The sequence below is a fragment of the Coptis chinensis genome, chromosome 7 (assembly GCF_015680905.1).
Source record: "Coptis chinensis isolate HL-2020 chromosome 7, ASM1568090v1, whole genome shotgun sequence".
Taxonomy (NCBI): Eukaryota; Viridiplantae; Streptophyta; class Magnoliopsida; order Ranunculales; family Ranunculaceae; genus Coptis; species Coptis chinensis.
In genome coordinates, this window is record NC_141462.1 from 96,011,354 (window position 1) to 96,023,943 (window position 12,590).

The 12,590-nt window shown below is 37.5% G+C and overlaps 3 protein-coding genes across 3 annotated transcripts; all 3 read right to left on the bottom strand.

Annotated features, from left to right (window-relative positions):
* Window positions 1-1,471: 1,471 nt before the first annotated feature.
* Window positions 1,472-1,852, bottom strand: LOC147490273 (uncharacterized). The gene has a single exon (XM_086574838.1). The coding sequence runs from the start codon at window positions 1,850-1,852 to the stop codon at window positions 1,472-1,474; it is 381 nt and encodes a 126-aa protein (XP_086430964.1).
* Window positions 1,853-9,068: 7,216 nt separating this feature from the next.
* LOC147490274 (uncharacterized) lies at window positions 9,069-10,975 on the bottom strand. Its single transcript, XM_086574839.1, has 2 exons — window positions 10,726-10,975; window positions 9,069-10,630 (listed from the first exon to the last, which is right to left on the bottom strand). Exons 1-2 carry the CDS (start codon window positions 10,973-10,975, stop codon window positions 9,069-9,071), a joined length of 1,812 nt encoding a protein of 603 aa, XP_086430965.1.
* A 277-nt stretch (window positions 10,976-11,252) lies between these two features.
* Window positions 11,253-11,963, bottom strand: LOC147490275 (uncharacterized). Its single transcript, XM_086574840.1, has one exon. It carries the CDS (start codon window positions 11,961-11,963, stop codon window positions 11,253-11,255), a length of 711 nt encoding a protein of 236 aa, XP_086430966.1.
* Window positions 11,964-12,590: the final 627 nt, after the last annotated feature.

Consider the following 12,590-nt stretch of genomic DNA (forward strand, 5'->3'; position numbering starts at 1 on the left):
TAATTGCACACACTACACACACACACCACACACACCAACCCACTACACTACACACAAAGACTCAACAAGAACACACAATAAAATATCCAAAGTAACATCAATGTCACTTAACAATAATATATCGGTCCACCACTTAACAACAATCCCACAAAACATATAGTTCAAACATAGAAATAAACCAAAAACAAGGTTGAATCAACGTCCGACTTGTTCTAGCCTCCTAAACAACCATGAAGCCTTGATATCCTCTTTAAGGCCCAAGAAGACCTTAATAAGCCTATCATTCTCGACCAAACAAGTCAAAAGCGACCTTAAGAAAAGCTCAGGATTCATATAAGGAAGAGACTGCAAAGCATCCTTCAACAAATCTATTTGGTCTACTTCTTCTTCTTGTGGTTCTAGTTTGAGGGCCTCGGCAATTTTTGCCACCGTTTCAGTTAACACCTTATACGAAGGGGGTTCAGGTATATCCTCACAGAATCGAGACTTCCTAGTCTTCTTAGAAGTAGGTGTAGTGCTTCTAGGACTACTCTCAGTTTGAGAAGTATCCCCACCAGTATCTGAGGGAGCACCAAAAGCTGAGGACTCACTAGCATCAGAATCGTCACCCCCATCTCCTTGGGTTTGCCTAGAATTATCTAAACAAGAAGTTGAAACAAAAAGTTAATTTCAAAACAGTTACACACACAAAATTCAACTCTATTTACATCTAATCAACTTACCTCCATCCACCATGTCATCATCGAACCCACTATTGCCCCCTTCTCCAGTTGCATAATCATTCCCAAAAATGAGATAACATTCGTCGTAGTAAGGAAATGATTTTTGCCTGAGAGTGTTTGCCAACGGATGAGCCTAAATCCCACAATATACCAGTTAATATGGCATCCAAAACCAAATCCTATAAAAAAAATGAGATTATTTTATTACCTTTACATAACTCTCCCATGCATTCTTATCTGCATCAATTCTCTTGGTCTCTTTGTTGAAAGACAAACCAAACCCACTAGCATCAACTGCATGTTTTAAGAACTTGCCAAGCAAGTCTCATTGTTTTCAACCTCAACGACATTGTGCGAAACACAATTCATTCCAAGTCGGCGTATTGATCTCATCGCCAGTGATGCCTTTCAAGCTCTCTTTCCTCCACCCATTATCGCCCATCTTGCCCCCAGTAGCTAACTCCTCTAACAACACCTCTACCAAGATGGCTTCCATGTTGGGATACCATCTAATTTGGGGCGATCTTGTTTTTACAACTTTTTTCTGTTTTCCAGCCATACCTAGTTTGAAGCAATGACCAACAAAGAACATAGCATAGTAACATATCAAGGTAACAAATAAGAAAGATTGCATGTGAATAAAACATTATAAGTAGTTGAAACATAATAGTGTCTATTACAAAAACACTCTAATAAAATCATAAGTCTACTACAAAAACATCACTCATATAATCATAATATCTATTACATCACTCGTTATCTTCCCACATTGCAATTGACAACTCATCCCTAAAATTAGTCCACCCAATGCTTGGTTGCATATCAATATTCATATTTGGAGCATTCAGAGAGTTGTCAGCCTCTTCCTCATCATCAGTGAGCTCCTCGTCACTCAATGTATTATCATGATCTTCTTCTCGCAAAAAGTTGTGCAATGCACAACATGCAAGGATAACCTTTGTGTGTGTTTTGACATCGTGGAAAACTGCATGCCTTAGATAGGCAAATCGTTTCTTCAAGAGACCAATTGTCCTTTCAACAACAGTACGCAAAGATGAATGACGAAAGTTATATTGTTCTTTATGATTTTGAGGTTGAACTTCACCTATCTCTCTAAGATGGTACCGCATACACCACGATGAAGGCGTGAGGAACCACGGCACTAAAGCAAATCCAGCATCCGCAAGATAGTACTTGCCATTTGGAACGAGTAAGTTTATGCCTGGGACGAGCCACGGACTCCTCAACAACCGTCCATCGTGTCTTTGATCCCTCCCACCCGCTAGCGCATTATGTGAACCTCATGTCAAATGTGCAAGCTACTAACACATTTTGGGTCACAACACCTTTCCTGTTACTATACCTAGCTTGTTGTGCTAGTGGTAAATTGATTGGAAAGTGTGTACCATCAACCGCACCCACAACATCCTAACATAACAAATTTCATAAATATTTATTAAACTATTAAACATTGAAATCAGAATGATCCTATCCATTTTCTAAAAAGTTGATTGACCTTGAAATAACAATGTCAATGATGTGTGTTGGTACACTCGCGAGGAGAGTTATCAGCGGTAGCATTTGTTACTAACTCTCTGAATAAACAAAGGATTGCATCCAACACAAGATGGAAATAACGGTGAACTGTTTCTCCTGAACGGAAGAATTGAAATATTTCATTCGACACGCATGTCATGCCCAATGGTGTTGAGAAATAGGGCAACTTGCTCTTCCAATGTAAACATGTCGCTTTCCGTAGACCATGACCATGCAAACAAGTGCACAAGTTTACGAAACATTGATCGTCTCATCCTTAATTGCTCGTGGCAGAATCTGTCAGTGCTTGTATACATCCTACCCAATACAGTTCTCCGCACTTGATCCCAATTCCTACGAGGACCTCTAATAAGAGTGGGGGGAGCCCTATGCCTAGGCCTATACCTCCCCATATACATTCTCCTATACCACCATGTCATCATCATATATGCACTTATAACTATAAGTAGAAATGCCACTAACCTACCACCATGTTCGGTAATCATTCTACAATATCTCAAAAAGAAAAAAAAAATTAATGAAGTATACAAATTCATGTACTCAATTAATGAAACAAACAAATTGATACAAACATACATGCATGAACAACAATCCATATATCTAATGTATTCAACCAACAAAGCAATAACAATGAACCATTCTAAAAATAATTACAACAAAGATTTGGGTATTCATTGTGCATTTGTGCCATGTCAGATAGGGATACTTCAAGTCTTGTTACCCGTGACTTTGTTTCTAGACTCTATTCTTTTCGATCAACCCGGTCAAAGATCAACCGGTTTGGACAAAGGTGGGAAATAAAAGAGATTATCTTCTTGGTGATTCTACTATGTCTTCTATTCTCGCCTCCTGAAGTCCTGGATAATTTTCATCCTAATTCTATTCCAGATTTTTCTTGTAGTTATATTTGGAGTTGGGGAGTCTATTTGTCCTGCACAATACAAGTTAATATTTTAACATTGTTACATATCACTATTGTGAGGAAACCTATTGTCAATTTGTATTCAACATGTACTTCAGATGAGGAGTCGGTTAGCTATACAATCATCCATCTTCCTTTCTCGTGGCATATTTGGTCTTATTTCTTTTCGTTAGTCTTGAGTGGTTTGGGTTTGTCATGTGAAGGGTCCACTAACTTCTTTGTTCTTGAGAGCTCTCCACAGATGGGAGTAGACTGTGGAGCATATTCCTTTCCCATTATATGGGTAATGACTGATTGTCCTTTAGCGTAGGAATTGGTATATTGAGGATAACCTTCATCTTTGAAGGAGATGATTATACAATTAAAGGCCTCATTTTCGTTCGGTCAAAAGTGTGGAAGGAGCTAAAATATCATTGGAAACTATTTTCAAATTAAGAGTGTCTGTTACAGCAGTACTAAAATGATTATCGAATGACCGAGGGTATTTAATAGCGGGTTCCACCAAACAACGAAACCAAACTAAATTAAAACCCAAAAAATGAAATTAAAACCAAAACTTACTTGATGGCGCGCGGTGAGAGCTGGAGGTGGAGCGAGCAAGTTGTTGAGAGGCGGCAGTGAGAAAGAGAGAAGAGAGATTGAGAGGGAGAGTTGTTTCTATTTTCCTACCAAAGTGGAAAAATACCGGGTGACTAATTCAACTTTGGGGAGAGGTGTTTTCTATTTTCCCACTTCTAGTGGGATAATTTGATTTGCCGGCTATTTCCAAATAGTGTTTGCCAGGGCCCTTAAATACACCCAAACACTGGCAAATGATACTTCTAGTAGGAAAATACAATTAGCCACCCTCATTTGCCAGTTAACAAACACACCCTAATTACCACTTACAATATTCCATAACTAACCACTAATTACCCTTACAATACTGATGCCTAGAAAATAGGAAACTAATAGAAACTAAGAACTACATACACATTAGCAACTACTAACATGTACCGACGTACATAACATTATTCTTCTCAATTGAAGTATAAATAATATGCTTACAAGATAAATTAGGAAACGACTGTAACAATCTACAGATAATACACACGTGCGAATATATAGAGTATAATGCAAGATCACCATAAATATGGTAACATAGATCATGCTTTTACAGTACCAGCATTGATATGGCTATGGACCCTAACTCATCATTTCGGTATCAGTTCAAAAGGACGCATCATCATCATCGGTGTTAATGGGGTTATAAGCTAGTTGGTTGTCAAAAAAGAATCTGGCTCCTCTATAACCGGGTACAGAGATGGTATCTCTGTAACTGTTGACAGTTATATGCCATCTGTCCACTTTAGCAACCTGGTAAACTCTGTTGGTTTCTCTGTTTTCTTTTCTTTTTTCTTTTCATTTTTTTAGCATTTGCATTTAAAAACCCCACCGTACCAAAAAGAACCTAGAAGGAAGAAAATTCAAAGATGAAAAGATGGTTTCGGGCATAGTACAAAATATCAAGATATAGGTATTTATCGATATTCATATTCTGGATATGTATCGTGGATATATCTTTCTCTTTGGAGATATTTGACATTGTTTCATATGCAAATATCGGGGATATATCTAAAATATCGACAAATATTGTGGATATTTCTTGATATATCATGATACATTATTTATATTTATTTGAAATATACTGGTAAATATTAAATAAAATTGTTATATACATAAAATATCACCAAATATCGCAAAATATTACAAAATATCACAAATATCATTGAAATATCACTGATATTTGCAGTCGTATATATGTACATATCGTGATATTTATATATTTTTCTCTTAAATCTGGATAGATATTTCCTAAATATCGTGATATATCGAGATATTTTGTACTATGGTTTCGGGTGAATAAATGCATAACTTTAATTATTTTTTCCAGCAACATTGATTCTTTCTCTCTTCTTTATGCAATCATACAAGCTATACTACAAACTACATTTCAAAACAGCAAAGGACTAATGCCCAAGCTGTGTATTTTGCCGGTAGAAGCAAATTATAAAGTAATTCAAGGCAATTGTAGTGATCATATAACCTTGTAATTCATGTCAAGTGTAGTAATTAGATTAACTATATTTGATGCAAAAGTGCTTCATTTGCTACGACCGTGTAATGAAACTAGCACTAATGAGGGCCTAAACTGGAAAAAAAAAAAATCAAACTTTTGAATAACATACTGAACATTATGGTTAGAGATTTGGGGCTGGGATTTCTATGGAGGGAGATGAAGAATTTGAGGCACATAGAAGGAGAACAATGGGGAGTTAGGACTGTTAGATGAAGAGGAAAATAAGATTTAAGAAGAGGAAAATGAAGAACAAGTTTGGGGTCAGGAAGAACTGAAAAAGGAGACTACCAAGTTTCAGGTCTGGACTCGGGAGGTTTGTTAAAGAAAGTAACATAGTTTGTTTTTGTTGGAAAAGAGAAACTAAGAGAGTTAACCGAAGTTATTAGAATTGACAGATGGCATAAAATGGGCAACAGTTATAGAGATACCATCTCTGTACCCGGTTATAGAAGAGCTGAACTCATAAAAAAAATGTGTTCACCCTCCATTATGACTCCGGACTTCATCATGGGACAGTAACAGAGTGACACATAAGAAAAACTTAATCTCACGTGATATATTCCCTATACCGAGTGCACTAATGAGTCTAGGTAGAATCGCTTATTTTGGATTTTTGGTCATTGGTTTTGTATTCGCTATTTGCGCTGTATAATACTAGGGTATGCCCCGTGCATTTATTGATTTCTCGATAGAGTCGCCTGCAACGCTTAACTCTGTGGAAGCGACTGAACTTGAACACACCCCCTCCCCGTTTTGATTCTATTATAATGGCTATTGTTCTATTTATGGTCAAGAATGATTATTAGGCTGAGAAACTCGACATCACACTAACTTGAACCACCTGAGGGGTGATTTGGATAGAACCTCCCCATTATTTGATGACTTTCCAATGTTTTGGATCATGTTAAAAGGCTCCAAAGACAATTCTCATTCAATAAATCGGGTAGTGATTTGCACATATGTTCTAGACTCATTCATCTAAATGGACTTAAACATGGAAGAACATCAATTAAGCCAAATGAAATAAGAACAATATGAGAAACAGATACATAATCAGACTCCCACAAGTGGTTTGAATGAGGACATCAAAACAGTACCAAAAAGAGCACCCACAAAAGTACGCCAAGTACAAAAAAAAGTAGCAAAAGTATAGATAACATTGTTGACAATCATAACTCTTCCAGAAACCCCAGCCTCGTTCGCCAATGTCAAGGTCATTATCATAAATCCTAAGCCATGAGGAAACTTCATCGAAGAAGTATGTAATTATCTGTTTTAAATTCGTTAAATAGAGTGAGTAGGAAATACTATATATACTGAAGAGAAGAAGAAATTGACAATTTAGAAGTGAAACAATGAACGATTGTATTCACCTCTAGACTCTTTTCTAGTTTTGGAACAAGCAAATATGTAACGCCCCAAAACTCAAACAATTACAAACCTATGACACGTGCTTTTTATAGTAAAATTTCGGCAGCATCTCCTCTGTATTTTTGATATTTCATAAATATAAACCTGTCATAACCTGAAAATCACAATCATATATTTCTCATTGGTTAATCCAGTTACTTAACCGTCTCGACCGGATGCGAGTTGTCAAATAACTGGCTTACAAAAATGAGACCACTTCAACATTATGACTTAGTATGCCAAAGTATTTGAATGTCTCGACTAATGCCAGATCATCAAAGCACCTCGTACAAAGTCATTACCGAAAACACAAGTAAAATACATACATCAGAGTCCCATAACTATCAAAAGGTCTACATCCATAACAAATGATATTTACAATGTATACATATACCATATTTCCTAAAATTTTCATTGGGGTAGTTCCATAAACGCGACTTTCTGTAACACTAATAAATCAAAGAACAAACAATAGCCACCGAAATGCTACCTACACTAAAATACCTATAAAAGCAGCATAACCAAATCAAAGCTCAAATCAATCAAAATTAATACTTTTTGACAAACCCAAAACCAAAAAATATAACCCTTAATAAATAAGCAAATAAATACCTGTAACAACACCAGAAGAAGCTCAGACTAAACCTTTACATAAAAGAAAACAAATAATTCATCTCTGGCTAAACGATTTTAAAATGAACTGAATCTTTACATGGAAAATCAAAGAGATTGAGTTATAAGAGAAGAGATGTTACCTGTTTCACTTGACCTGAGAATCAGCAGAGATCACTAAGTTTTAGTGATTGGCCAAGGTCCCATCGTCACATTCATGGATGAAAAAAATTAAACAACACAATAAGTAGAGAGCCCAGGGAAGGAAAAATGAAAAATGAAAAGGAACATACACGAGAATCGTGAGAGATCACTAAGTTTGAAGATATGAGAATTGAAATTTCTTCGTTCAGCTAAATACCATATAAACAGACGTCACCATTTAGTAGGAATTGAAATAGATTTGTATAGAACTATAAATTCATGTGTTGTAAGATCAAAAAGAAGAAATTAGGGGGAACTAACCAAGGTTAAGTAAAAGTTCTTTAACATATCTTGACAAAATGTAATTACACACCAACTCCCAAAACCTACATAATTTGAAAGAAGCAAATTAACCAAGTAAGAGCAAATACAAATGTATCAATTTGATGACTATAAATTCAATGAGAAACTACTCAACACGTGACTATAAATGAAAAGAACTTACGGATTATAGTAAGACTTCTGGGTAAACAAAGTTTGGGGTGTGACTTTCTGAATTTGGAGGGAGGAGAAATCTTGATTAAATGCGAAGAAGTGCACCTTGATAGTGCGACATATAATTGACCGTGGCTGAAAACTTCAGTGCGAAGGTCAATCCCCACATACTTCACCGATTGTCCTTGTGACTTATTTATAGTCATTGCATAAGCAACACGCACAGGAAACTGTCTTCTTGTCATATGAAAAGGAAAATCAGAAGATGACGGTGACAAAGATATTCTTGGAATAAATGCATGATTACCCGCTTTTTCACCAGTCAAAATTCTTGTGAAAAGAACGTGAGGTCGATAGTGGACCACCATCAATCGGGTTCCATTGCATAATCCATCTTTGGGAGCAATATTTCGCAACAACATTATAGGACAACCGACTTTTAGGTTGAGACGAAACAGTGGTAGACCAGCTAGATCAAGTGAGTTTAGGTACTCATTTGGGTATTGATTAATATTGGCTGGATTCGTTGCATCCTCGTCTGCCATCTTGTCTGCAACTAGAAAAGAGTACTTTCCCACAGGAACATATTTAAAAAAGCTGCTTTGCATTAATATCATTGACATCATCATTGCGTTTAGATAGAATTGTGCTTTCGGTTAAATATTCGTTAACTGTGGTAGGTTGATTTATGAGGATATGTAGTAGAAATGAGATCCGAAGATTTGCACATCGATGAATTGTTGATGGTAGTTCAATTTGTCTCGCTTGGGTCACTTCCTATCTAATTAACCAGAAAATAGTAATGAATATTAGTACGAATAAAAATAGTACAAAGAATGATGCAAATGAATATCAATATTAAGCAAAATAGTACAAAGAAAAATACGGTTTGGTACCTCCATTAAGAAATTTCTGCGCCTTAATATTTGCAGAGTTTCCATTTTCCAATCGCATGTTTTGGGCAAGAGTTAGAACATGAATGTGACTCGGAGGAAGGAAAACCGCAAGGAAGCACGCACAATCTGTTCTCGAACCCCTTTGGGTATAAGCTGGAAGGCATTGACGGAAGTCACCACCAAGTCTGTTGTTATTCCACCAAAAGGTTTATTATTGTCGTGAAGTATCGAAGTGTGCGATCAATCGCCTCCACACAAAACTTATTTTGCATTGGGACTTCATCCCAAATAATAAGTTTAGCTTCCTTGAATAATTCGGCATGCATTGAATTCTTACTAAACCCACAAACAGAGGTATCAAGAATATCTAGTGGGATGCGAAAGGTCGAGTGAGCAGTACGACCACCAGCCAATAGTAATGAAGCTATTCCAGATGAAGCAACCATAATAACAATATGCCCCTCAGCACGACACGTAGCAGCGATTGTGTTGTAAACAAAAGTTTTGCTTGTTCCTGCTGCTCCATTCAAAAAGAAGAGTTTCCCTAAATTTTGGGAAACGGAATCTATCACTGTTTGATATGAAAAGCGTTGCTCTGCATTTAGGAGAACCCTGCTGCCATGTGCTTTTGCATTTTGAGGATCAAACTGAAATTGTCGCTGGTCCCATATGAGTCGGTTTGCAACAACTAAGTTCCATCTTGTAGTTAATAAAGGCAGCGACATTAGAGGGAAATTAGCCAGTGATTTACCTGACTCTATCAAAATCTCATTTAAGAGAAATAAACCATAATCTTGCACTTCAGCAGGGGTAGGTTCTAGAATGTTGAACATTGTGCGAAGCTTATGTGGAAGGTCATCACATATATTTTCCCAAAAATCATTCCACAATGTTTGGGGTTGCAAAGGATTGCACTCTGCGAGAATAACACAAAATAGTCGGGGAAGATGATATCCAGTCTGCATGACTGAAGCTTCATGTAGACATTGCACCCATTCGCTGTCATCTTCCAGAAGTCCACGTGCAACACATGCATCTTTAAAAGTTGGAAGTGGAGGACCATTATCAATCCTTTTTAGATCATCAAATGATTGAGGTCCTTTTACAACGGTTAGAAGTAAGCGCAGGTAAAATCGCTCACCGGAATTAGGATTGGCGAAATACATTCTACCAATATCAAATTTACCCTCTCGTATCCTTCTTGTCCAAGTCTGAGATTGTTTGTTCCAGACATAGTATTCGGGGAACTCTTGATAAGTGAGGCTTCTTGCTCTTAAATCTGATGCACAACAATCAAAGAAGGCAGTCAAAGTTGACTTTTGGCGCTTCGCCCTTGATAGTATATCATGTATTGGTTCATCAGCTTTATAAACTATGCGGTGCATTCCAGGGAGATGAAGTGCCAAGCGCACAACTGTGGGAATCTCCTCATGTAGATGAAAACTTAATAATCTCCAAACTGCTTCTGGTGGGCCAATGTATCTCGCATCCAAGTATTGTTGGATCTCATCCAACTCATTCAACATTATTGTTGTCATGTCATGCCCTTTAAATATATACTTGTGAATGTATTTAACACAACGGATCCCAGCACAAACTTCGACATTAATATGGCAGTTGAATATCTTAGAAAGATAAGGATTATAAGGAACAACATCCCTGTTATCAACTGTATGCCCCCTCATAATATATGATCTACCATTGTCATGACGACGGTAGATAGGATATCCATCTTTATCCATGGTGGTAGCATCTGCAAAAGTCCGAGGATAGTGATTCTTGCATCTCTACCATTTACCATGCACGGAGAGTTAGGTTTATTTAGTCCACATGGACCATGAACCATACATGTGAAGACAGTTCGAAATAACTCAGGTTCGGTTTCTGGATTAGGAAACTCTGTACATACAATGCGATCAACTTGAGCAGGTATACGGATCTTATCAGAATGTCGGAGAAATATAAGTGCATGCATATGGGGCAACCCGCATTTCTGGAACTCAATGGTGTAGACATGTGCAACGGCAGTACCAAGCACACCTTTCTTTTTAATTTCATTCATCAAGGCCCTTTGCTTTAGTTCAAAGACACAGGCCATGACCTCTGGTCAATGAGTTGCAGTTTGGTGCTCAGACAATGCCTCAACAACTTTGTCCCAGTGCGGATTTGCAGTCATTGTGAGAAATATATCAGGATGCTTATTGTAACGTGTGATGGCCATTGAATCCTGAAAAATTTCGAACATGTGCCTAGGGCTACCGACACAAGATGCGTTGGTAAGACCACTCATCTTCCAATCTGGTTTGGGTCGAAAGCTTCAGCTGCAACATCAGTGATACCTTGATAAAGTTCAGCCCGAAGCTTGAATTGTCTTGTTATAGCCTATAATATCTCATTTTGTTCTGTTCAGTCACTGCCCATCCATCCACCAGAAACTCTTGAAATAGTTTGTACCCGCGTAAGATTGCAGAATATTCTCCAGGGCGTTCAAATATCCAATAAGAGTAGAAATCCATCTGTGTCAATCGGTCATTAGTATTTGAACGCCTCATATTAGGTGACCACCCAAGCTCTCCATAAGGAAACATTAGCACATAATACAAAGGCAAGTAAGCTGGATGACATTCACTGATCTGCATGAATTCTTGCCCTCCTTTAAGATATATCATAATATCCCTCATATTATCCTGCTCGCTGCCATCCCCAGGTAAAATGACAGCAATCTCATCTGCAGTTGGCAAGTTGTAATGACGTTTGTCTCTAGTAGCATTGTAATGCAAATAAGCAGGTACATTGAAGTTCTCACCATGTTGAAGAGAGGCAGATCTAAGAACATCGTATGTGTGGAAAAAAGTAGTAGAGAAACAATTATACTGGAGCATAGTTGCATGAATTATCTTCAGAACATCTGTGTTCAAACGGGGATTACGAAGTTGACGTATATCCAATGCAACACTGGGATCATATATGTAAAATTTGAGAGTAAGTTGTTGGCCGATTGTCGGAATTAGAGATCCGGTTCTATGACGCTTGGCCGACCATGTATAGTAAAAGGCCTTGGACCTCGTCCGAAGAAAGACACTCATTTCCTCCAAGGCTCGTAAATGCGAAAGCTTGGTTGTATTGTCTCATGTACTTCTGAAATGACTTTGACTTGCGATCATTTCCATCATATAAAGCTTTAAGGGCTGGAGGTAATGGCCGTAGTGGAGGCAATTTGACTTTCCCTTGCAAACAACAAGTCCCGAATCGAGGACGTGATAATGATGAATTTTTAGTCGTTCATCCATCCAATGGAGTGCATTACAAAATGGACACTGAACATCTATTCTCCCCAAGAAGTGTCTTCCTTGTTCAATCAGACGGTTAGAAACAATATTGTCAACTTCATCTTCATCATCACTTATGTCAGCATTATTAGCAGAAATTGGATGGTCAAAATCATTATGGTGAAACACCTCACAATATTATGCAGGATCCCCAAATGGTTGTTGTCTGCAAGATAAATAATTGTATATATTTAGACAAAGGTGCTATTTTTTTGGTATTCCAATTTCAATAAGTGTGAAGAAGTATACCACAAATTTCGGTTAGTTGATGATGATGTAGAAGTTGCATTTGTCGAATGTGATGTTGAATGGACAAAGGATGAGGTAGAAGACCTACAATTACGCGTACTGCGAAGAAGGTCGGATCTTATGGTTTTCTTTGAA